The sequence below is a fragment of the Ceratotherium simum genome, chromosome 16 (assembly GCF_057802395.1).
Source record: "Ceratotherium simum simum isolate JZ-2026a chromosome 16, ASM5780239v1, whole genome shotgun sequence".
Classification (NCBI taxonomy): Eukaryota; Metazoa; Chordata; class Mammalia; order Perissodactyla; family Rhinocerotidae; genus Ceratotherium; species Ceratotherium simum.
In genome coordinates this window covers 14252575-14277291 of record NC_141915.1, presented here as the reverse complement: position 1 = coordinate 14277291, position 24717 = coordinate 14252575, and the positions used below count along the sequence as shown (strand labels likewise).

The following is a 24717-nucleotide window of genomic DNA, read 5'->3' as shown; positions in this document are numbered from 1 at the left end:
TCGGGCATCTCTTCTGGATCACTGTTTCTTGAGTTCTGTTCCATAAAGCAGAGGTCAGCAAACTTCTGCAAAGGGCCAGATAGTAAATATTTCAGGCTTTGCAGGCTATTCGGTCTCTGTTGCAACTACTCTACTCTGCACTGCAGCATGAAAGCAGTCACAGCACAGAGATGAATGGCCGCGCTGTGTTCCAGTAAAGTTTGTTTACAAGAACAGGTGGCAGGCTGGATTTGGCCCATGGACCATAGTTTGCTGAGTATGGTAGGTGTACACATGAAGAAATGCCCTCACCAACAGGTAACAGCTAAAGGGCAACCAGGGGCTCCTGGCCGTATGGGGTAGTACACACACACACATGCACACACACGCACACATGGACCTCATAGAGCCAACCAGCTATGCCAGCCCAATGACTGGCACAAAGTTCACACTCGATATGATACATATTTGTTTATTTATCTATTTGATGATGACAGGATAGATGGAGGGACAAACATGTGCCACTGCGGGGGGCACGACTGTGGTCACTACAAACGAAAGATCAAAAAATTCTTGCCACGTGGCTTTGGGACACGGTTCTGTACTTGTATTTGAAAAGGAATAGAGCTAATATTTTTGCAATCGTGATGTATCACAGAAGGATGAAGTTGCTCTGAAAAAACCCGATTCTGGCAGAGTTGGCAATGGGGCCAGCCTCCCCCACTTTCTCTGAGGAGTGAACGACACCAGCCCCAGACCACTCTGGACGGGGGAGATGTGGAAGAAGGCTTTCAGCATTTTACATCCAAGGAAGTGTCTTGTTCTAAAAGGTGTTTTCCTGGGCTTCATTTCCTTTCACTCCCAGTAATATAAAATTGAAGATAACAGGGGCATCACATATATCCAAGCAGAGATTCATCGTTCGTGATGTTTAATAAAGCCAGTAAAACCTTAAAAGCGAGCTCCTTTCCTGTTAGGAGAGCCACCTGGGGACAGGGAGGGTTGGGTGAAGATCGCTCCCCATGCAGCCAGCATGCTTCCCACGGCTTGTCCAGTGCAGCCTGGGAAAACGCCCGGGCAGGTGCAGACCAGGCCAGGCTGCTGAGAGCGCTGGTGCTCCCTACCCAGCCCCCCAGCGACGTGTGGTACCCTGAGGCCCATAGTGTTGAGAGCCCCCTGTGGGGGTCCCTCACTTCTCCCCTAAAGCAGTGGGAGCCTTGGAGATCTCAGCATCTTCTGGCTTGAGGGACCCTGCAAAGTGGCTCAGATGAACTTCCTCAGGCTGGGCAGGTTGCCTTTCTCGAACACTTGCATCTCTCAAAAGGGGAGCCAGGGAAAAGTTCTTCCAGTTTCTCCCTGAAACTGAAGGGTGAACCATCATTACGGTATTGGATACAGCAAAACAATAATAAACATTTACTTGTTGGCCTTACCAATCTCCAGATAATAATCTTTCACCCCACCCCGACTTGCTTGTGGCCTCAAGAGAATCAAGTACTTGCCTCTCTTGCCTCCATTCCCTCCCTGCCCACCTCGAGGGAGAGCAGGTCTCCACAGAGCAACACTGAGCCTGCGCTAGGAGTGGCTCAACACCAGGTCAGCTCTAGGGTGATGGACACCAGCCAAAGACTCATGATTTGGGGTCCAGGCCCCACCACGGCATAGCAGATTGGGAACAAAGCCAAGGGAACCCTGGTGATACTGGGCCTCAAATGGGGCTCTCAGGTGTGGCCTGATATCCCAGGAAGCTCCTGAAGAGGACTCCATCGTCATCCCCATAGCCACCTGCAGCCCCCCAGCCACTTCAGAGAAATGACAGGCAAGCGGGACAGCTGTGCGTGTTCTCCTTCCATTTCCCAGAGCCTTGGTCAGCCACGCCCTCTGGTTGGCCACCTTGGGTCAGATCTCTCACACTGAATGGAAAACCAGCCTAAATTCACAGCTCCCACCCTGAGGCCACGATTCAGGCCCCTCTGCTGGTGTCCAACACTGGCCACATTTCAAAGGCATCAGGAATGCTGGATGCTGGGCCCATCATGACCACTCCAGAGGAATTCTCCAGGTCCTAGTGTTTCCCCCAGGCCCACAGGCTGACATTGGCCTGTCCCCCAACCTCAGGCTGACACCAAGCACCAAGTGCTGAAGGTGATCCCTCAGGGAACAAGAGCATAAAAGCGGGAGGGCTCCATGGGGAGACAGCCCAGGTGCTCATTGACATACCATCTCTGGCTGGCTGGGTGGGGGGGACACTCAGCCTCAGGGACTGCTTGGCCCAGCTCCAGCTCCAGGGCCTTTAACGGAGGTATGGGGCTCCCAGTCCTGATGCCAAACCCCTTCACGTGCTCTCCCAGCTCTTTTACTAACCACTTTTCTTCCCTGGCCTTTCTCTCACGCACTCCTTCACCCCCTCCCAATCACACACACTATGTGGGTCAGGGGAGATCCTTGCTATCTAAATGATCTGACTATTTATTACTGGAGTTGTCACTGTTGCATAGTTGTGTAGGAAAGCAAAATCCTCAGGAAATATTCACTAATTAATTATAGGTGTGAAATCGGGGAACCTCTAACCATCCCCCAGCCACACCCCAAGTAACATGAATGTGTGTATCCCTGCCACTGGGCCGATGTCTTTATTAATATCACACTGAATGGACAGCATTGTAAACAGCCAACAATGTCATGCAAACATAATGCAAATCATCCTCCAAGTGAAACAGCAAATCTTGTAAAAGATGTGAGATTTCATGAAATCACAAGACTGATGCTGGAAAACTGCTCAAGTCACGTGCACTCTGTGGCAAAGTTAGACCAGTTAACTGAAGAAGAGACCATCAATAAGTATTATGACATGACACGGGGAGTGCTTCCATGAGACTGTGGGAAAATAACAGGCTTGCAGGAGGCCTCTGGGAAAAGTGATGAAGCCCTTGAGTAGTTTTCCAAAAGGAAGCCTCTTGATAGATTTCCACTTCCAGCTCTGATGGGGTATCTAGGACAAGGCTAGCCATCCTTCTGTAAACAACCATAGAACTGGACACAATGCAGGCAGCCATGTTTTCAAGCATAGGACAACAGGTAGTGAAAACTGCCATTGCTGAGAGAGGTGACATTCACCAGGTGAGCCTCAGCATGGCCCTGATGTTTTTCTCAGGGACAAGTTCTCTGACTACAGTGCAGGGAGAAGGAGTCCAGGCAGAGCACGGCAATGCCTCTGAGCTAAGGAAGAGGAGATCAGAGTCTGGGGCAGCTGAAGCAGCTAGAATCTGTGGGACAGGGCACAGGAGAAGAGAAAGAAGGGGGCTGTGGGGTGGAGGTGCAGAAGTCTTTGGGATGGAGTCCCCCCAAGTCCTTAGCTGAGCTGGGCTGAGCTTGCTCACGGTGAGACTGCATGAGGCTTACCAGAGAGTGGCCGTTATGGGGTTGAAAGTGGGACAGAGACACCAGAGGTTGAGCAGTACTGAGGGACACTGGAGGTCCAGCCCAGCCAGAGCAGAGAGACCTCCTTAACACCCTTTCGCTACTCTGAGGATCAAGCTAAAACATCAGAAATGCCCTACTTACTCTACACATCCCAGAGTAAGGTCCACTCAAGACCCACCCTAAAGAAGCCTAAAACCAAGTCCTGACAAGATCCTTAGAGGAAACAGTCAGGAGGTTGAGTCCCACAAGCTTGATGGGATTGGCAAATACCTTGGTATTTCCACAGATCTATCATAACAAAGTTTAAAACTAAGCCTACACAATCTCAAGGTGATTCATCAGTAACTGAACAGCCAACTAGAACAAAAATTCAACCCAGAGTCCCTAAAACATATTATTCACAATGCCCAGTATACAATTAAAAGTTACGAGACGTGCAAAGAAACACGGAAATGTGACTCATAGTCAGGAAAAAAGGCAGTCAATAGAAACTGACCCCGAGACGGCCCAGATGTTGGATTTAGTAGATTTGGCAGGCAGAGAATGTAAAGCAGCCTATTATAAATACATTCAAAGATCCAAAGGAAAATATGGTCTTAATGACAGAACAGCTAGGGGCTCTTAGGAGAGAAATGGAAACTATAAAAAATAACCAAATAGAAATTCTAAAACCAAATAGCACAATAATTGAAATGTAATATTCACTGGACAGGCTTAATAGTAGTTTGGAGATGGCTGAGGAAAGGGTCAGTGTCCTTGAAGACAGATCAATAGAAATTAAGAGAAAAAACCCGAGGAAAAATGAACAAAGCCTCAGAAACCTATGGGACAATATCAGATGGTCTAACATACACATAATTGGGGTCCCAAAAAGAGAAGAGAGGGAGAATGAAGCAAAATATATATCATTTCCCAAATTTGATGAAACTTCCTGATGTACAGAGCCAAGAATCTCAGCAAATCCCAAGCAGGATAAAACCAAAGAAAACCATACCTAAGTACATCTTAGTCAAACTGCTGAAAACCAAAGAATTCTACATCCAATGAAAATATTCTTCAAACATGAGGATAACATGAACATTTTCAGGTAACGAAAGCTGATGTAAACTATCTATAGTGATAAAATTAGGTAACTAGTTACCTGGGATGGGGAGGGTGGAACTGACTACAAAGGGGCAGGAGGGTACTTTCTGCCTTGATGGAAATATTTTACACCTTGAGTAGGGTTGTGGTGGCCTGAATGTGTACATTTGTCGAAACTTATCAAATTGTACATTTAAAATGTGTGCATTTTATTGTGTGTAAATTATACCTCAATAAAGTTGGTCTTTTTTATCGTTTATGAAATATAAAAAATGAGTATAAAGCAATATCAAATATGAAAGATGCAGCATCATGCTACCAGGCAAGTTGGTCTGAAAACTCACACCCCTTTCCCCACCCTGCCGAAAAAAACAAACTATCAACACTTGATTCACTCTTTGTTCATTTTAAGAATTAGTGACATCAGCAAAAAGGCAAGGTAGGCAGCTCCAAACACCCAGGCCTCCACAAAACATCAGAAAAACAAGCAGAAACTTCAGGACCAATGCTGTCAGAACTCTGGGAAACAGTCCAAGGTTTACAGCAACCAAGCCAACGCTGAATCAAGAACAAGGCTTTTTTTTCTGGTAGTGACTTTCCGCAGGGCTGTTCTGTTCAAGGTGTACCCTTTCTCTTCCCATTCTTCCCTCCTCTGCCTGCCTGGATGTGTCCATGTGAGGAGAGTGTTCGCGTGCCCCCATTTGTCCGTAAGCCTCACATAGCTGAGTGCAGACACTGGATGTGAGAAACGGTGCAGAGGAGACGGGGCAGCCCACAGCGGGCCCAGCTGGCCCAGGCGGCTGGATGTGGGAAGAGCTGCTTCCGCTGGGGCACTGAGGACAGGTGTGGGGCCAGGGGTGCTGGCAGAGCCGCATGCATGCGCATGCAGAGCAGGCAGCTGTGCGGGTGTGCCTGAAGGCACGCACGAGTGCCCGTGACTGAGTGTGAGCCGGTGGTTGACGCTGGGGCTGTCACAGTGCCCAGGCTGTGGGGGGAGGAAGGCCTGCAAGGAGTGGGGGACCCCAAGGCTTCACCTGCCCACCATCAGGCCACCTCCATGCCACAGCACCCTCCCCTCACACCTCACCTCTGCCTGACCGCAGGGAGAAGCTCAGGGTGCGCTTGATGCCCTCACAGTTGCCAGGGTCTTCATTGATGATGCCCACGTTGGTGTTCCAGGTGGTCCAGTTCACCTCATCCACCCTGCAGGGTGAGGAGATGGGGGAGCAGGGAGCTAGTGGCCTAAAAGCCATGCCCAGCTTCCCAGGTCGAGGGCTTGGCCCCACAGGCCAATCCCAAGAAGCCCATAGACCAGGATGGGGAGACATAGCTAGTGTGGGAGGGCCAAAGGGGGGCCTGCCTTTTGGACACCACCCCTACTATGAGGCCTAGGGACTTTAAATATCTGATTCTTGGTTTTGACCCTGATCATCAGATGACCACTTCTGGACACCTCGTTTTCCAGTATTTAATGTCTAGGTCTCACCCAGATCTAAGGTGGGTCCCCTAAGCCCACAGCCGAGCCCTGGGGCAGCCCCTGTACCTAGGGCTGGCGTTGGGAGAGTCCCCTATGCCCATGACTGGCCCCAAGAGGCCCTGAGGCAGGCCTCTATACCCACAGCTGGCTGCAGGTGGGTCCCCCATACCCACAGCTGAGCCCCTGAGCTCCCCAAGCTTTGATTCCTGCCGGGGAATTACCTGAAACACCACCTGTAGTCATCCTTGCCGTCGGGTGTGTACCCCACCTGCAACAGCTTGCCTGAGCGGAAGGCCTTCCTTATACACTTAAGGAAGCTCTTCTCCGTGTCCAGGATGGTGATGGCTCTCTGCGGGAAGACACAAAGGGCGGAGGGGCTGAGGGTTCATCCAGGGACCGCCCCTGGCTGCTGGTGCTGGCTGCCAAGATCAGCCTCTCCAGAGTCTCTCCCAGCCCCAGCACATCCCAGCTGGACCTCCCGTGGCCTCTACACTGGGCTTGTTCTGCAGCTGGCAGGTGCACACTCTGTGGAAGGAGCTCAGCCCACTCAGCCCCATGAGTGATGTGGAGTGTACCAGCCCACATCCTTCCCTGAGAAGCTCACGAAGGGGCAACACAGTGTAGTGGTTAAGAGCAGGCCTCAGGAGTGAGACTGTAGGGGCTGAATCCTGGCTGGGCTACTCACTAGTTGTCTTGGACACAGATACCTAACTTCTCCACGCCTCAGTGCCTTCATCCAGAACTGGGGACAGTAATCGTACCCACTTGACAGCATCATTGTGAGGATTAAATGAGAGCATGTACGTGAGACCCTTAGGAGAGTACCTGGCATAGAGTCAGTGTTACTTAATAAACGTAATACCTCTATTGTTAGTTGAGAAGGCAGATGTGGACCAGGTGGCTCAAAAACGCAGCTGTCTGCGCCCACCCCATATTAGCTACTACCTCTGAGTTTGGTCTCCGGTGCCCACCCTGGGGAAGTTCCTCTGAGGTGAGCCACCCATGGAGCTAAGTCCTTCATCTCCTTCCCTCGAGGACCACTTAGCCCACAGTAAACACAGTGTCTGTGAACACAAGCTGACGACGCTGGGCAGGGAAACCCTGCAGGAGGAGCCAGAAGGGAGTTCACTGGGGGAGATGCTGCTGCTTGACCCCCTGGGCCTGGCTGGGCTTTCCTCCTCCTCCTTAAATCTGCCGGGGCTCACGCACCCAGCTGTGTTAAGCAGCAGAAAGAGCAGCCGACACCCTCCTGCTGTGCACACCCCACCGACTGACCCACCTGCAGCTTCCAGATGTTCTTACTCTCCTGTGCGATCTTGTTGACAGTCTCTCCCATGAGGGCGATGAGCATGTTGAGCAGGAGGATGTAGGTGAGAATCACGTAGGCCAGCAACAGGATGATGAAGACAGCCTTGAAGTCATAGTTCTCAGTGAACTCCAGGTCGCCCATACCGATGGTGAACTTGAACAGCTCCAGACACGTGGAGTACAGACTGTTGTAGGAACTGTCAGGTGACCGGCAGCCATGCCCTCGCCACCTGTGTGTCATGGATTCAGCTGGCACGGAGTCATTCTTCCCGTCCTCAATCAGTGTCACCACCGCTACAGGGCATAGGGAGGGAGAGTTGTGGCTGGACGGAAGCCAAGACCCCAACATACACACCCACGACCCCAGGATGAGTCCACAGCAGGAATGCTGCTTGGTTATAGAGCGCCTTTGTGTGAATTAAAAAAAAAAAAGACAGCACCCACTTCAAAACTGTTAGAAAATTGTCATAATATACTGTTTTGTTATGATAAGAACTTTATCATCATCTGCTAGGAAAAAATGTTAAAATAAACATACAAATCTATAGGTACAATGAGAATACAGCCACCTTTGTGCAGTACACAACATGCCTAATCTTACATGTCAGCCCTGGATCCACACTCACTTTCTCAGCGACACCCTGTCTGCCTGTGCCCCTTAGAAGGTGGTCCAGAGCCAGCCCATTCCAGAACCACGGGGGCTAAGCAGCTCAGAGCAGAAAGGCCTCTTGCTGTATTCTGCACTCTTCTTTGGGAAATGAAGTCCAGAGCCTAAGAGCTTCTGCAGCAGTTGTGCCACATGGTTACTGCAAATCGGTATCCACTAACCCCCTGGGCCTAATCCCTTCCTGTGGCTGCTGATAGGCAGGGCCTTCAGACAAGCTGCCAGAGCCCACACCAATCCCTATGAGGCAAAGCTCCTAGTCTAAGCTGCCCATAACTCCCAGACAGAGATTCCAAAACAGGCTGTAGGGCGGGGACAGCAGAGGGTATACCATGTGAACCATGTAACTGCAGGACTCAGATGAGGATCAAAGCAGAGCCAGGTGCTCAAAATAATTATGTGGATGTGTCCAAAGGACACAGGAGCCAGCCTGAAGAGGTTCCCAGTGACAACTTCTCAGACAATTTGAGCATCAAAGTAGATGATAATAGTAAGGAGTTATAACCATCTAAGAAAGAGAGACTCCATAAAAAACAAAAACGAAAAGAATCTATAAGGCCAGACTGATGTCAATAAATAAATGTGGGAGAAGGGAAAGCTATTCCTCACGATAGAATGCCAGCAAATGAATGCAGAAGGAATGAAGGAGTTCCAGAGTCATCACTGGGCAACCACAAGGATTAGGTGATTCAGGTGAGAATCATCAGTGGGTGCTCAACCCACCAGGAGAAACTTTTATTGAGAAACAGGATATTTAGACATAGTCTAAAGCATCTCCTTACAAAGTGCTTAACAATTACAAAGGGAAAGATAAATAACTTGACATTGGAAAAATCTGGCAGATCCAAGAAAGCAAAGTAATCAAAGTCCACATCACCAGAAATGGGACAAATAACATGAGACTCCTGATACGATGCACCGAGGAAGACACACGTTATCTCCTTAATAGTCTGACCGAAGATGCGCACCGGAATCTAATTGTGAGGAAAGGTGGGACAGACCCAAAAGGAGAGACACTGTAAAAACTGGCCTTTAGCATTAAAAATGCCAAGGTCACAAAAGACAAGGGAAGATTGAAGAACCGCTCCAGATTGGAGGAGACTGAAGAGGCATGACAACTGAATGGAATGCATGATCTGGGATTTTCCTTTTCTGTAAAAGACATTATTAGTATAATTGGAGAAATTTGAACAAGGTTGGTAGATTAGCTAACAATACCATATCGATGTTAATTTCCTGATTTTGATCATTACACTACGTTTATGTAAGAGAATGTCCTTGTTTTTAAGAAATACATACTGAAGTATTTAGTGGGAAAGAGCTAATCATGTCTGCAATTTACTCTCGTTTTTTTTTTAAGTGTGTGGGGTGTGTATGTGTGCGTGTGTATGTGTAGAGCAGGGAGAGAATGTGCTAAAAACGTGGAATCTGGGTAAAGAGTGTAGACAGATTTGTACTATTTTTGCGGTTCTTCTGTAAGTCTGAAATAATGTCAAAATAAGATTTTTTTTAAAAAATGAGCCATAAAGCAGCTATCCTACAGGCAAGCAACACTTTGTGCCTCAAAAATTACTTAAAACATTTTATGAACCACATTTCCAGGTTCTCTTGCTCATTTCGATGTGTTCTTCACCCATCCTCTCTGTCACCTGCAGACGCACCCCCACCGGGCCCCTTGACCCCCAGCCCTGCAGAGTCCTCAGAGAGCTGAGGTGAGCAGGGGCCCTGCCTTCCCACCAGCCCCAGCCAAGCCCATTACCTGTGGAAAACCCGAACAGGAAAACCAGGTAGACAAACATGAAGCGACACAGGTCTCTCAGGATCATCTGCAGGAGAGAGCAGACTTGTCAGAACCAAGTCTGGGCCCCAGGCAGGGCAAGGGAAGGGCCAGGACTGCGTCAGCCTGGGGGTTCATCTGGAGCCCCAGGAGAACCGGAGAACATGCGGGGGGGTGGGGTTTGGTGGGCTTCAGCTCTGGTGTCATGAGGGAGTCATCCACGGCTCCCCCAGGGTCTTTGCTCTGGGGGAGGGAGAGCGGGGCCTGATATACAGGGGCGTCAAGTTTCAGGGGAGCCCCCAAACCTTGGTCAAGCCCAGATTGCCTGATTCTTGAGGAATTAGCTAGGAAAGTGGGTCCTGAGCTAAACCAGAACCTCCCCAGACCATACGGAGGGTGGACAGAGTTTGTGGGACTGTGTCCCCCACACCCATGAGGCAAACAGGATCTGTGGAGAACCCCCTCAGGCACTGGCACCCACCTTCTCAATCATGACGGCATAGATGCCCATCTGCTGGAAGCCGCGGGTGTAGTAGAGCATGTTGGTCCAGCCCATGGCCAGGGAGAACACCATGGAGGCCACGTACTCCTTGCGGTGGCAGAAGTACAGCACCATGGTCCCCAGCATGAACAGCGACTGCACAAAGCTGAGGGCGGAGGGACAGGAAGCTCTGTCTAAGGGCACCTGGGAGGCCTGGCACCCCCCCCCAGAAGAAGACCCCAGCTGTCTGGGCCTCTCCTCAGAGGCACAGGCTGTGGTGGGAGGTAGGGCTGGGTCTCCTGTCTCCTTCAGCCCATGATTCTCAGTGGGAGCAATGTCACCCCCAAGAGGGCAAATATTCATTTGGGGTGGAAGGGCAGGTGTGTATAAAATCTTATTTTCTTTATACATAAGGCACAGATATAAATACAGTACATAAACAGCTATACAGTATATTTGTGGTATTAGATTTCATGGGAGGGGGAAGTAGAAAAAAACGTCTAAAAGGTAGTAATGAAAAAAGGCTGAGAAACACTGCGTTAGCCCTGACAACCTCCCTGCTCAGTCCCCAGGAACAACAGCCTCACGGACAGCAGAGAACCTAGGAGGCCTAGGCCCGCAAGGAGGGACAGGCCGTGCTCTCCTGAAAAACCACAGGTAGAGACTATTGGTCACGCCCTCAAACTCAGGAGCAGAGCCAGGGAAAAGGTCTCTCAGCTCCTTCTTCTGGTGGAGGCTGCCCAAGTAGGCGCCCTGGGCAGGGTGGAGGACATCTGGACGATCCTATGACAGAGTCTGCTCAGTGGTCCCTTCTGTACTTATTCATCCAAGGTCTCCAGGTTCGTCATGGCCTCCTCCCTAAAGTCCCCCAGATACATGTACACTGTAGACCACGCTGACACCTCACCTCCCATCTGTGTGAGAGAACCCAGCCAAATCGGCCACCTGGCCGATGTGAGTCTATTGAAAACTGATGTCAATAAACTGGCTCATCAATTGGAGTTCTGCTGCAAAGAAAAACTATTACTCCACATTTGCAGAACCTTGGCCAAAATATGAACTAATGCCAGTTGAAATAGGTAAAGGGCTGTCTCGGGCGGCAAATGGAGTCCCCATACATGGATTTTGGAAGCTGGGCGGCAGTGAACAAATGGAAACTGACTTGGCAGACCCAAGAGGGCCAAATCCGAATCCGTGGTGGGGGAAGCTGAGCAGCCACTCTCTAATCAAGGAGCCTCAAAGGGCTCCGGGACCTCTGGAGGGGAGGTGAAGAAACCTAAAACAAGGAAGAGTGGAGGTTTTTCTGAAGAAGATAAAACAGAGGGTTTTTTGGACCTAGTTTCTTCAAACACCAGTGAAAACATTGGTATTTTACTAAAAACAGGACACGATGTGATTTTTATACAATACAGATTACAGAAAGCCCTCTTTTCCACTCAGCTCTCAGAAAGCTGGCGGCCAGACTTCTTCCCTCCAGCAGAAGATTAAAAAGATGCAATACACTGACTTTGGATATTCTCCAATAAATGGTTTATCTAGACCAGCCTATAGTGAAGCTCAAAATTGATAAGCCCCATTCACACATGAAGAGCTTCCAGTCAGCTTTTTAGTCCTCCACTCTTAATCATGAGCAGACATCAAAGATTTCCAGGTATCCTGAAGATAGCCTCTAACACGAGAGAACAAAACAGCAAATGAGAGACAACAACTTGGAGAAAACAAAAATTATGCAGACAGAAGAAAAATTTACCAAAAACTATCTTAACAGCCTTAGAGAGACAAAAGAAGATATTGCATCCATGAAACAAGAATAGGGTGCTATAAATAAGTAACAAACAAAAATTTTTAAAAGAGCACTTAGAAATTAAAAACAATATCAAAAATAATAAACTCAATAGAAGGGTTGGACATTAAAGTTGCTTGGAACCTCCCAGAAAGATGAGCCAAAGATAAAGAGATAGAACACAAGTGACAAAATATAAGAACTAGTCCAGGACTAGGTCAGGAGGTTCAATATACAAATCATAGGAGTTCCAGAAGAGAGATCAAGAAATAATTCAAGAAAATATCCCAAAAATAAAGGACATAAATTTCCACATTGAAAGAGCCCACTAAGTGCCCAGAACATTGGATAAAAACAAATCCACCTCAAGACACATCATTAAGTTTCAGAACACTAGGAACAAACAGAAGATACAAAGAGAAAATCCAAAATGGGTCTTAAAAGAGATCCATAAGCAGAATGGCTTTGGACTTGCCGTCTGTAATGCTGGAAGCAAGGAGACAATAGAGAAATATATTCAAATTTTTAAAAGAATTTTATACCCAACCAAACTATCAATCAAATGTAAAGGTATAGTAGAAATACTTCCAGACATGCCAGATTTAAAAGAAATTGTACTCCCCCCTTCCCCACTATGTGCGTTCTTTCTTTGGTTGAGGCTGTCCTCCCCAAAAACGAAGGAGTAGATCAAGAAAGAGGAAGACATAGGGGTCAGAAAATGAGAGATCCAAATAAGGGGGGGAAGTGAAAGGGATCTCCAAGGAGCTAGTGAAGGGATGACACCTTGGATGTCCACATGGGAGCAATGGGACTCAAGAACCAGGCATGGTGAAAGCTCTCAGCACTGTGCCCTCTGCCATTATACCATCTTTTTCACAAGATGGAAATACTGAAGGATGTGCTTAAACAAAACACTGGGGAAAAAATCAAGAAAGAGACAGGAACTCTAACCCAGGTGGAAAGCAAGGCGAATTCCTTGGCTGGCAGCAAAGAGAAGTCCCAGGATGACAGCTAAGCAGCCAACCCAGAAGGCAACAGCCCAGTGAGAAAGGGAGGACAGCACTCCAGGAGGAAATCTCTCATGAAAAAAAAAAATGAGGGATCTGATCATATAATTTATGTGATTGATATTGAGGAAAATTGTACTGAGCAGTTTTGAGACATGTGGAAAGAATTAACAATGGGTACAAAGAAAACTAAACAAGTGAAAACGAGGTAATTATTAACTTTAGGAGAAACAAAAGGAAAAGAAATAATATAGCATGTTGTGAAACTCAATTGCAAATAATATTTGCAGAGGCATAAGAATGCAAATACTAAATACTACGTGAAAGAACAATTATTACAAACCATGTTGGAAGGCTGGAGGAGGGGAAGGCAATATAAGATGTTCAGTTTCCTCTACCAGATGCATAAATGCCAAAAGAAAGAGCTAAAAGAATGGAAAGTGATTGTCCCTGGGAAGGAAGATTGCAGGAAACAGGCAGGGTGGGGATAGGGAACTCCTATATTGGCTATAAGCTTTTTAGTACTTTTTAAATTTTTACCTGTGTGCATGGGCAGCTTTGAGAAAATAAAATAATTTTTAACACGTCCATGATGGGTCTTCCTAGGAATAGAATCGAGTTTATTGGCAAAACATTTTGTAGGAGAACACTGCCTCTCTTAGTAAAGCAAATCAGTGTTGCGCTAACTCTATAGACCCTGAATTTGCCCTTTAGAGCTAAAACGTAAGTATCTCAAGATTACAGTAAAAAGATGGGTTTTATGAGTCCTAGGGACAAGATAGCTGCAATAGGATGAGAAGTAAACTCCTTGTACTTGCCAGGAATAAAGAGAGAGGCCCCAGGAATGAGGGAAAGCTGGAGATCAGAGTAGAGGACATAAGTAGAGATCCTAGGAGAAGGGCCTTTCCCCATCTGAAATGCCCCTCTGTATCCTGGGCCCTCCAAGGGAACCTGATAAGGTTTCAGCTTATTTTATGAAGGAAGGAGGTTCCCCGTGACATCCCCATTGCTTTATAACTGTGTTTTTGCTTATCTGTCTCCCCCTAAAGTAGAGATTCTCAATCAGGGGCGATTTTGTACCCACCCCCCCAAGTGGGGAGCATTTAGCAATATCTGGAGACATTTTTAATTGTCAAGACTGGGGGACAGGGAGGGTGCTACTGGTATCTAGTGGGTAGAGGCCAGGGATGCTGCTAAACATCCTACAATGCTCAGGACAGCCCCCCACAACACAGAATTACCTAGTGCAAAATGTCCAGAGTGCCAAGGTTGAGAAACCCTGCCCTACAGATTGGAAATTCCTTGAAGGAAGGAACTATGTCTATTTCATCTCAGTATTCCAGTGCCAACGCAGTGAATCCCAGATGGATGGACAAACGGATGGAAAAAATGAACAAGGGTACAGCTCACTCAGACTATAAACCACATGGGCGCATGGAACAGGTCTATCATTCCCAGCACCTGGTACCTCTGGCACAGAGTGGACCTCAGTATTCATTCACCCAACAAACGTTTATCGAGTGCCTTCCATCATTCATTCAACATGTCTGTGAGGCCCTACTACGTTCCAGGCCCAGCGTACATGAGAGAACGAGTGAGAGCTGATTGCTGTAACCTCCGGGCTGGGCCCAAAGACGCGGTCGGCTATTGAGGTGTAAGAGTCAAAGCGTCACTTACAAAAGCATCTCACTGTGGCTGTCCACAAACAAGGTCTTCAGGGACGGCTGCCTCTGCAGGAAATACTGAATCTGCAGGTAAAGAGGCAGAGTCAACTCCCAGGAGAGGTTAGAGGAGGGGCCCCCGGAATGCTTTCTAAATGGCGCTACAGAGGGAGTGTGTCAAAGCGGAGATTGCGAAGAGAGTGGGACGGGTGGGTCAGGCTAATGGGGTAATGTTACGTGACTCAGTCAAGAGAGATGTTTAAAAATAGAGAGTGGAATTACAACCATACATAGAAGTAAAGACAGGAAGGAAAATCACCAAAATGTTATCAGTAGTTGTGCTTAAATGATGGATTGGGCAATTTTTTTCCTTCTAATTTGTGCTTTTTTCTCCTACTTTTCTTACAGTCAAAATGCTTTAATCAGCCTCCACTGAACTAACTCACCAGATGAACCAGTGCTCTCCACTCCCTGAATACATTCTGAATGACGCCCACGGTGAATGCTGGCGGCTCGGCGACACTCCCCAGGACACCCGCACACTCCGCTTCCTCCCACCAGTTAACCTGTTTGCCAAGAGGCCTTTTTGCCCACTGCACTTGCTACTGTGGCTTTGTATTTTATTGTAGTATAAACCACGAGTGTGAAATTAAAGACAATTGTTTCTGTGAAGACAGTCCAATGATTTGGAAAGACTCCTTAAAGGCGAGTTACATTTAAAAAAATTGGGTGTAGTTTAGATCAAAAAGATTAAGGAGAAAAAATCACAATAATCTCAAAATATTTATACATGTAACAGTTGTCCCACATTCAAAGAATAGACTGTTCATGCATTAGAAGAATGACCAAGGAATGTGCACATACAAGTTTTCAGTTAAAATAAAATGTTTCCAGTATATGTGTGAGATTTCTTTCATTATTCTGATCTTTAATGCACTGTTTTGATTAATTAAACATCTACCAGTCATGATCCTGTCTCTTAAGAGGCTTCCACTCTACTTCTGTAATTAAATATTCCATTCAACGGAGAGCCCCAACTGTCTGTCTTCAAACATGACTGCCCTGTGCCTGCGGCGACCCACCGGGCAGAACCCCACCCCCAGCTGTGGATGCCTAGATGGCTCTCATCTTCAGCTGTGCATCTCTTAGCTCCTCAAGCAGGGCCATTACTTGTCCAATGAATTCAAAAGTGAGTGAGCAGTGAGTGAGCCTCTTGGCTTTTTGTTTTGGCGATAATGGAAACTCACAGCGTGGGAAGGAATGCTTACCCCTCGGAAAAAAAAGTAGACTCCCCCTGATACAGAAAGAATCTCTCCAGTAACTCGGAAATAGTCCCCAACGGTGTTTTTCAGCTTAAAGGGAGGCTGCAAGGTGCAGAGAAGTTAGTGACTCCGTTCACTCATTCATTCATTCAACAAATATTTACCAGGTACCAAACCCTGTGATTAAGGCCTAGCCCCTGCTCAAGAGGCTCAGCCTCCATCAGGAGAGAGAGACACAAATAAAGATTATACATTATTATAGGGACACCTGCAAGGAGGCCCCTCTGTGGGACATGATTCCCAAGTGGCACTTCCAGGTGCCAAGTGGAGCATCCATACAGTGCTGTGCTGTCTCCCGGACAGTGTCCCAGCCTGGAGCTCCGCTGGGGGGGGCGGGGGGGGCTTATGTGGACACGCTCTTACAGACCCAATGCCATATGCCTCCTGCCGCCCCCACAGCCCCTGGTGAGCGCCTGGTCACCCAGGACTGTCAAGGTTTCCCACGCACGGTGGAGGGAGAGACATCCCACACACACGTGTGTGTGTCGTCCTTGTGTTTCAGCAACCATTTCCTGGAGTGCGCTTCCTTTCAGCCTACCATCGGTGCTTCGTAAGCACTAGTTCACCAGCTTGTCTTATTAGCACGTTTCTCTTTTATTTTAAAACGAAGTCATTAAATGGCCTTAATAGGTAGATAGAAATCAGGTTTCACCTAACCAGAAAGTTGAGTTTTTAAATCAAATTTACAAGCAAGGGACCCTGGAAATAAAGGCAGAAAATTAAGCGTTTGGGTATTGAATGAAAAGGACTCAATTCAGAGACTTGAGGGAGGGGCTGGCCTGGTGGTATAGAGGTTAAGTGCGCCTGCTCTGCTTCAGCGGCCCGGGGTTCGCTGGTTCAGATCCCGGGAGCGCACCGACACAGCGCTTGTCAAGCCATGCTGTGGTGGTGCCCCATATAAAGTAGAGGAAGATGGCTACGTATGTTCGCTCAGGGCCAGTCTTCCTCAGCAAAAAGAGGAGGATTGGCGGCTAATGTTAGCTCAGGGCTAATCTTCCTCACAAAAAAAACAAACAAACAAACAAACAAAGATACTCAAGGGAGTCCCTGGCTCCTGGTAGAGAAGAAATCCTGGCCTCAAGCTGATTTGGTACATGGCCCAGGGCCTGACACAGAAGAAGCACTCAAAAGTGTGTGTCCAGGGAACAAATAATGAGCAATTGAGGGACCAGAAGTAGGCAGACAAGCAGGTGGCAAGGGGCTCAGGGCTTCTCCCAGACCCTGACCCTGTGGACACCCAGCCCGGGGGAGGGACGCTTCCAGAGCGCTAATTCCTGTACCCTTTCTAACCTACTCCCTCTCTGCAATCAGGGACCTCAGCGACTACACACTCAGCCTCACAGACCAGGAGGCTAAAGGAGGGGCTGAGAATAGGGCGGAGGTGGGGCGCACAGGAATATAAGATCTCCAGTGATCCTTCCATCTCTCTAGCGAGCCCGGGAGGAGTCCAGGGCCTGGCCTGGGCCTGGGGTCTTGGGGGTCTTATAGGAATGCCCACCCCTTCTCCCCTGAGCCCCACCCCAAGCCCCAAGCCCCAGGCCGCACCAAGCCGTCCACAGGCCTGTAGTAGGCGACCGTGGTGAAGATGATCATATACAAGCTGTAGACGAAGAAGTTGAAGTAGAAGATGCGCTTGACGAATCTGTCCCACTTGTCCTGCAGGAGTCGGTTCAGCGGCTCCACCAAGAGCATGTCCTGGCGATTCTAAGGGGAGCAAAGAGAGGTGAGGCCCACCCCCACCAGGAACTGCCTGGCAGAGGTGCTGCTCACACCTGCATCTCTGAACAGCACCAGGCGGGACCACCCCTGCGGCCGAGGAGCAGCTGAGGGTCACAGATCTGAACCAGGAGCTCGCTGTGTGGCCCACCCTCCGGCCCTCAGTGCCCTTGTGTGCACAGCGAACGCGGGGTGAAATTGCACAAGCGACCCTAAGTGCCCCTGACACTTAAGGGCTCACGGTGTTGCCAACATTCTCTGCCATTATCTCTAATAACTCCCGGGAGCCCACATGCTTATTGTTCCCACAATAACGGGAAGAGGCTAGCGCAGGCAGAGCCTGGCATGAGGCCGCTCAGGGAGGGGCTGAGGGCAGGTGGGAAGGGGCCTTTGAATTCCCTAATTCTCACATTTCCAGTCCTGGGTCAGGCAGGCTATCCAGGCAGGAGTGGTCATTATCTATGCATGAGATGGAAGGGAACTAGTAAGCCTTTCCTGCAGCGAGTGTGCCCAGTGCCTGGGATGCTGTCGTCAGAAATATGCTTTGGGGCAAAAATCTCATATCCAAGAGATCTCTGTTAAAATTCCAGTATCCCTAGGGTGGATGAGCCCACCCTCCAGCCCAAGCTTGAGTTCCCACAACAACGTCCCTGTTCAGTGTCTTCCTGAATACCTCGGGGATGGGAAGCTCCCTGCTGCCTCAAGAAGCCTGTGGAGAAACACTGACTCTCGGGAAGACCTATTCTCTAGAGTAAATTTAGTCTTCTCTGCCCTCCACCAGGGGTCCCGGCTCTGCACTCAGGGGCCCCAGTACTGCACTCCTGGCCCCTGAGAGCCTTCAGAGACATGAAGACGGCAGCCATGGCCCCCGAGCCCTCTCTTCTCTATGTCAAACACTGCGGTCCTTTTTGAGGCCATTCTTACCCAGGCCAGCTCGCTGGAAACACTTGCATCCGGGATTCTGAGTCAGAGGCCCGGATTCAGCATGACAGCCCAGCTGGGGGCTGACAGGGCAGAGCAAAGCAGGCCAGGCCTCTCCCTCCCCTGGACTCTGCCCCTGTGACCAAGCCTCTCCCTGTGAGACATCACGGCAGCCCCTCATCACCGAAAGCACAGACTCAAGCCCCCTGGTCTCCTTAGGGGCTCGGAGCATCACCTTAGAAAGAGCAGACAGGGAAGGCAACCTTCAAGGCAGTGGTGGTAGGACGGACTTTTCATCAAGTGGCTTTGGGACCCTCACTTGGAAACCAAATAACTATGTAAGACGCCTACCTTACATCTACACAAAAATTAATTCTACATAAATTAGGGAGCCAAACATGAAATACCTACAGAGGAGCTAAAGGAAAATATTGCAGGCTATGCGTGTAATCTTGAAGTGGAAAAGGCCCTCCAAGGCAAGACACACGTCATAGAAGCTAGAAAAGAAAAAGGCTCATCAACTCGACTCTGTCAAATGAAAACTCTTTATAAGCAAATGATGCCATAAATGAAGTTAAAAGACAAGAGACAGACTGGGAGAAAATAAAATATTTGCAACATAGGCAATAAAGAAAGGATCAGTTCAGTCTACAACGAGTGCGTCTACAAACCAAAAGGGATGAGACGAACAGTCCAGTAGGAGAGATGGCAAAGGACAATGAACAGGAAACCTACCGAAGAAATAGGAATGGTCGGTAAACATGCGAAAAAATGCCCGACCTCACGGTAATCAAGAAAACGAGAATTAAGACATCAATAAGGGCCGGCCCCGTGGCTTAGCGGTTAAGTGCGTGCGCTCCGCTGCCGGCGGCCCGGGTTCGGATCCCGGGTGCGCACCGAGGCACCACTCCTCCAGCCATGCTGGGGCCGCGTCCCACATACAGCAACTAGAAGGATGTGCAGCTATGACAGACAACTATGTACTGGGGCTTTGGGGGAAAAATAAATAAATAAAATCTTTAAAAAAAAAAAAGACATCAATAAGATAGTATTTTTGCCTCCATGGACTTAAGCTAGTTTAAAAAAAAAAAAAAAGGATTGATGATACCCAGGTTGGCAAGGACATGGGTAGATGTGTCCCCACTGGTGGTAGGTGAGTGCATTTATGCAATCTTTTGGGAGGACAATTTGGCAGGAGCTATTAAAATATTAAAATGTACACACATTTTGACTTAGCAATTTCAACTCCAGGTATCTTTCAAAGAAAAATTCTCAAACCCCTGCCAAGTGGCCTGCAGCACTATAGTAGCAAAAAACTGGGAGTAACTGGAATGTCCTTCTAGGGACATTGACCCCCATCCCTACCTTGGAATCCTATGCAGCAGTCCTTTTAATGAAGCAGACCCACATGTACTGATAAAAAACTGTCTACCAGACATGCTAAGTGAAAAAGCTGGTTGTTCTACATTATGTACAGTCTGATCCCATTTATGTAAACATAATGAAGCTACATAGTTTTATATGGTATAAAAGGAGGATTCTTTTTTGTCTGTGCACCTCTGAAATACTTAAGTTTCTATGGGAATATCATCATACATTGATTGTATGAAGAAGGAAAACATTTGTCGGAACACATGGGGAGATGAGGCTGCAGGGCCTAGGCTCTGAGCAACAGGCTCTCATTGACGGGAGGACAGGCAGAGCCAGATCAGGGCCGGGGGTGGGGGTGGGGGTGGGTGCAGTGAGACTGGGCCCACTCACAGGGGTCTCGCTGCTGCTGTAGGCAATCACCTCCAGCACCGAGTTCTTCTCCCAAGTGTCAATGCAGGACAGGTCGTAAAGCGAGGAGTGCACGGGCCCGTAGGCCCACTCGGTGAACTTTCTGGACAGGTGCCTGCACTCTGGCTCCTGGATCTCCCTCTGGAGAATATAGGCCAAGACCTGCCACGGGGGCACAAGAGCCTGTTAGAGGCCAGCCTGGGGCCCTGCCACTGGTTACATCCCCACCGAGCCACCAGCTCTACTCCAAGAATACTTATGCTTCCCAGCCCAGTTGGAGACCCCACCCAAGCCCCAGGAGAGCCCTCACCCCCATCCAGCAGCCTCCTGACCGCCATCAAGATCCACCTGCCCACTGCCTCAGACCCCAACTGCAACCACATCAGACCCGTCACCTGATCACACCTGGCCCCCTAGCTCTCCTGTGTCACAGTGAGAGACTGCAGTGGGCCATTCTAGAAAATGTCAAGCCAGAAGGAAATAAAGAAAATCTAAGAAATAAAACCAAAGTTATAAAGCCAGGTTTCTCATCCTAAGAGGCTAGGTATGAGCAGGGACAAGCTCCAAGAATGTCCTGGTGCTGAGAAGCCCCCTCCCCTCCAATTCCTGACTGCCCAGCCCCAGCATCAGCCTTCCACGGCCTGATATCATCCACAGGGCCCTGTTTTGGCTTGGGCCTGCCCTACCCCAAACCCTCCCCTCAGGACGCTCCCTATCACCCTGAAATCCTGCCTGCCATGGAAAAACACCAACAGCTCCTGGTTCCATTTCACTCTCGGCTCCACCCACCCCTATCCCCAGGCCCCAGCACCCAGCCCCCAACCCACCTTGTTGGTGATGCCCAGAGTTGGAAATCAGTGATGGCCACGTGAGCAGGGCTGGGTTCTGCTCAGCGTCTCACTACCCCTCTGGCTTACTCTAACAGCTCCCTGCCCGACCCCACCAGCTGGTGTGACAGCATCAGGGCTCCACAAGTGGCGATGCCAGGCGCACACAGTGAGGCAGGCAGTCCCCTCCCACAGCACCCTCGAGAGTCACACCCCCAGCTCAGGTGCGACCGACGCCCTCTCCCTACCCCGATCTTCCCGCTCCCGGCGGCCAGAGCCAGCGGCGTCAGCCCCTTCTTGTTGGTGAGCTCCTCCAGCTTCAGCGTAGGATGGAGCTTAGCCCCCAGGATCAGAATCTCGTTGTACATGCTCGTCACAAACTTGGTGTTGTCAATCGTGTTGTCGGCCACCTCCACCAGCGCATGCAGCACCGAGTTGCCCACAGAGTCCCTGGCGCTGATGTCTGCCGGCTGCCAGGAGTTCTGCAGCAGGAACTTCACAATGCCCAGCTGGTTGGTGCACGCAGCGAGGGAGAGGGGCAGTTCACCTGCAGCAAACACAGGCATTCGGTGGGCCTCGGGAATAGACTGACTTGGTCCCTGGGTCACTCAGCCTCCAACTCCCTCTGTCCCCACCCTACACCTCCCCTTAGCAATTGTCAAAAAGCCAAGTGTCTACCACATGGTCTCCTTACCAAAGTAGAAGCCAGGCCGCCCTTTGGTTTTCTTAAAGAAGTCCCCATTGGCTGCAGCCTGGACATCTGCCCCATTCTCCACCAGGAGGGTTACCAGTGCCATGTTCCGCCTCTCGATGGCAATGTGCAGTGCCGTCTGGCCTGTGGAGGATGTACGCTTTTGGCTTTATGCTCATAGTCCTGAGGGGGTGCCCGCGCAGGTGCTGGGGGAAGGCCTGGGCAGAAAGTGCTGGATGATGCACCCACCAGAGGAGGCTAGGCCAGGATCCCCAAAGGGGGCCCAAGGAGTCCCTGAGGCAGGAGTAGAGACCCCCAGGAACAGGGGACACCAGACTGGGAGCTGGAGGAGTCAAAATTGTCCAAGGGCAAGGAACAGTAGCAGAGAGGGAGGCCATGACTTCCAGGGGCAAGGAACACGAAGCCTGCAGAGGGGAGGAAGGGGCCCTCAGTGCCAGGAGAAACCAAGCCAGCAGGCGGGTGAAGCAGGGACCCCCAGGGCCAGGAGATGCTGACTCAGTGGCTGGGACAGGGAGTCAGGAGCTCAGAGGCTGGCCTAGGCTTGCCCCCCTGGCCCCAGGTGTGCTTGTGGGCAGAGCCACGCCCGCCCCCGCCCCCTCCTCACCCTTGTAGTAGCTGTCCGTGTAGCTGGCATTGACTAACTCCTTCAGGCTGTCCGTCTGCCGGGCAATCTCCAGGAGCAGGGGGATGGTGTCATTCTGCCCGTCATGCAGGTTGAGCATGGCTTTCAGCAGACAGGTCTTCCCTGTCTCTGGGTCTGCAAGACAAAGTGAGGGTCAGAGAAGGGCGTGGCGGCCGGGCCCCTCCCAGGAGCCCGCCCTCTCGGGGGCCACCTTTGAACTCGCTGTCCATGAGGCGCTTCTTGCTCTTCTGCAGGAAGAGCAGCAGGCTCTCCAGCTCCTCGCAGTTATTCTGAGCGACAGCGTCGAAGATCTTCCTGCGATCATAGAGCTTGAGGTTCTTCTGGATGCCGCCAGTGACAGAGTCCTGGGACAGCTGCCTGTGGGCCAGAAAACCCCCTGGTCTCATACTCTGGTCTCCCCTCAGCCCTGAGGCCCTCGGAGCTCATTAGGGAGCACCACCAAACCCCAAGGCAAACCAAAACGGGGAAAACATGATAAAAAGCCACCCTTCAGTCCAGGAAACTGATGTCACAGGGAACAGACGGGCACATGTGCCCCCATGCTGTCCCCACCCTGCCTGGGATCATCTAGAAAGTCTTTGCCACCACCACTTCTTCCAACACCCAGGCCATCCACCTCTCTGCCTGCTTGGGAGCTGCAGCTCCGGGGGAAGTAGCCTGGAGGAGCTGGAGGAAGGGGTTGGAGGGGCTTGGCTGGCTCCTGCTAAGTGAAAAAGTGTCCTCACACAGCCCCAGAAGTCAGCCAGTCTGTGTGCCACCCCTGTCCTGCCTTGGAGGAGGCGAGAAGGCTGGTGGGCTCCTCATTGGAGCTGTTTCCTGTTCTGTCTAAAAGCATCCTGGACTTGATCTTTTTGACTTGAAGTCTAAGTGTTTGGAGCTGGTGAGGATTCCAGGCCAGGCACCTAGAGATCAGCTGGCAGCTAAGGTCAGCAAAAATGCCAGCATCCATGTGTGACATGTCCCAAAAGTCCTATGAGTGCAGAGGCTGGACTAGACAACCTCTGAAGGATCCCTAGATCCCTGGGTCTACAGCCCATAAGCCAGAGCACAACGTGGTTTCTCTATGGCTGGGGCCTCAGCCAACTGAGCCACTTGGGCTCCCGGTGGAGAGGGGGGCCGGGCTACCGGTGCAGCTTACCTGGCACAAGTGGGGCCATCCCCAGGTCTCTGGATGATGACAACAGGGCTGACAGTGATGGCTGGGCAAGAGGCCAGCTGGCCTTCCTCGTAAGAGTAGTCCATGGAGGATGCTTCCTCTGAATCACACTTCCCAAAGAGCTGGCTGCGGCTCTTGCTCATGGGGAAGATGTGGAGCGTGGCTGGAGGTGGCCTGGAGTCAGGGTCTCCATCTGGGGGGTCTGGGCAGGAGTCCTCTTGGGGCAGGTCCTCAGAATCCCCTGAGTCTGAGCTCCCCCATTTCTTCATCCTCACCAGATCCTCTGTGGCCCAAGAGGCAGCCTGTGGGCAGCCATAGAGATCAGGTTTGTTCCTGGCTCGAAAACTACACGACTCCGGCCCCACCGCCCTCCTTGCAAAGGCTCCTGTGAAGGAGGACACCCGAAAGGCCCAACAGCTGCTGCCCTCAGCCCCCCAGAACAGAAGCTTTCAGGGATGCTATACCTCCCACCCCAGAAGCCCCAGGCCTAGCAGCCACCTGGGCCTCAGCCTCCAGGGATGAACAGGCCCCCCAGCACGGAGCCTTCAGGGTCTGAGGGACTTGGTTGGGTTGTTCCTCTTCTCTGGGCCTCGGTTGCCTCATCTGCAGAGTGGGGGCAATAACCTCTGCTCTGCCTCCCTCCAAGAGCCAAGTAAGGAAGCAGTGGGAGTGGCTGTCACTGGCTGTGCCTTCAGGGAGGAACTCATGAGGAGGATGGCTCAGCCCCAAGGAACTGGGCATCTGTGTCCCAGGAACAGGTTGGCCAGCAGGGACTGTGAAACTCACACTCCACACTACAAGGGCCCTCCCGTGCCATGTGTGCCCGTCACAGCTATTGCAACTATTGAGTTTGTGGGGGATTTTTGCACTTTGTGTCATTTTCGTAAAATCAGTGTATTTCAAGCATCCTGGCCCTGAACGTTTAGAATTTAAGTGATTTGGGGCTGGTGGGCCATCCAGGCCTGAAACACCTGGAATTAAGCTGGCAGCCAGTGCCC

At 50.2% G+C, this 24717-nt stretch overlaps 1 protein-coding gene across 1 annotated transcript; it reads right to left on the bottom strand.

Annotated features, from left to right (window-relative positions):
• Positions 1 to 437: 437 nt before the first annotated feature.
• Positions 438 to 24072, bottom strand: TRPV1 (transient receptor potential cation channel subfamily V member 1). The gene is made up of 15 exons (XM_004433273.3): positions 23702 to 24072; positions 22754 to 22920; positions 22525 to 22677; positions 21903 to 22043; positions 21457 to 21755; positions 20364 to 20543; positions 17511 to 17669; positions 15912 to 16007; positions 14660 to 14730; positions 10193 to 10358; positions 9694 to 9760; positions 7242 to 7564; positions 6184 to 6311; positions 5573 to 5688; positions 438 to 1341 (listed from the first exon to the last, which is right to left on the bottom strand). The coding sequence occupies exons 1-15, from the start codon at positions 23986 to 23988 to the stop codon at positions 1169 to 1171; spliced, it is 2526 nt and encodes an 841-aa protein (XP_004433330.2). The 5' UTR covers positions 23989 to 24072; the 3' UTR covers positions 438 to 1168.
• Between the last annotated feature and the right edge of the window lie 645 nt (positions 24073 to 24717).

What these genes read in the sequence shown, in the direction of transcription:
- TRPV1 (XM_004433273.3), bottom strand. Translation starts at nt 23,988, where the DNA reads ATGAAGAAATGGGGGAGCTCAGACTCAGGGGATTCTGAGGACCTGCCC. An exon ending in CATGGACAGCGAGTTCAAAG is followed by an intron (nt 22,678 to 22,753) that starts GTGGCCCCCGAG and finishes TTTGTCTTGCAG; the next exon opens with ACCCAGAGACAGGGAAGACC. An exon ending in CCTGTTCGGGTTTTCCACAG is followed by an intron (nt 7,565 to 9,693) that starts GTAATGGGCTTG and finishes TATGCCCTGTAG; the next exon opens with CGGTGGTGACACTGATTGAG.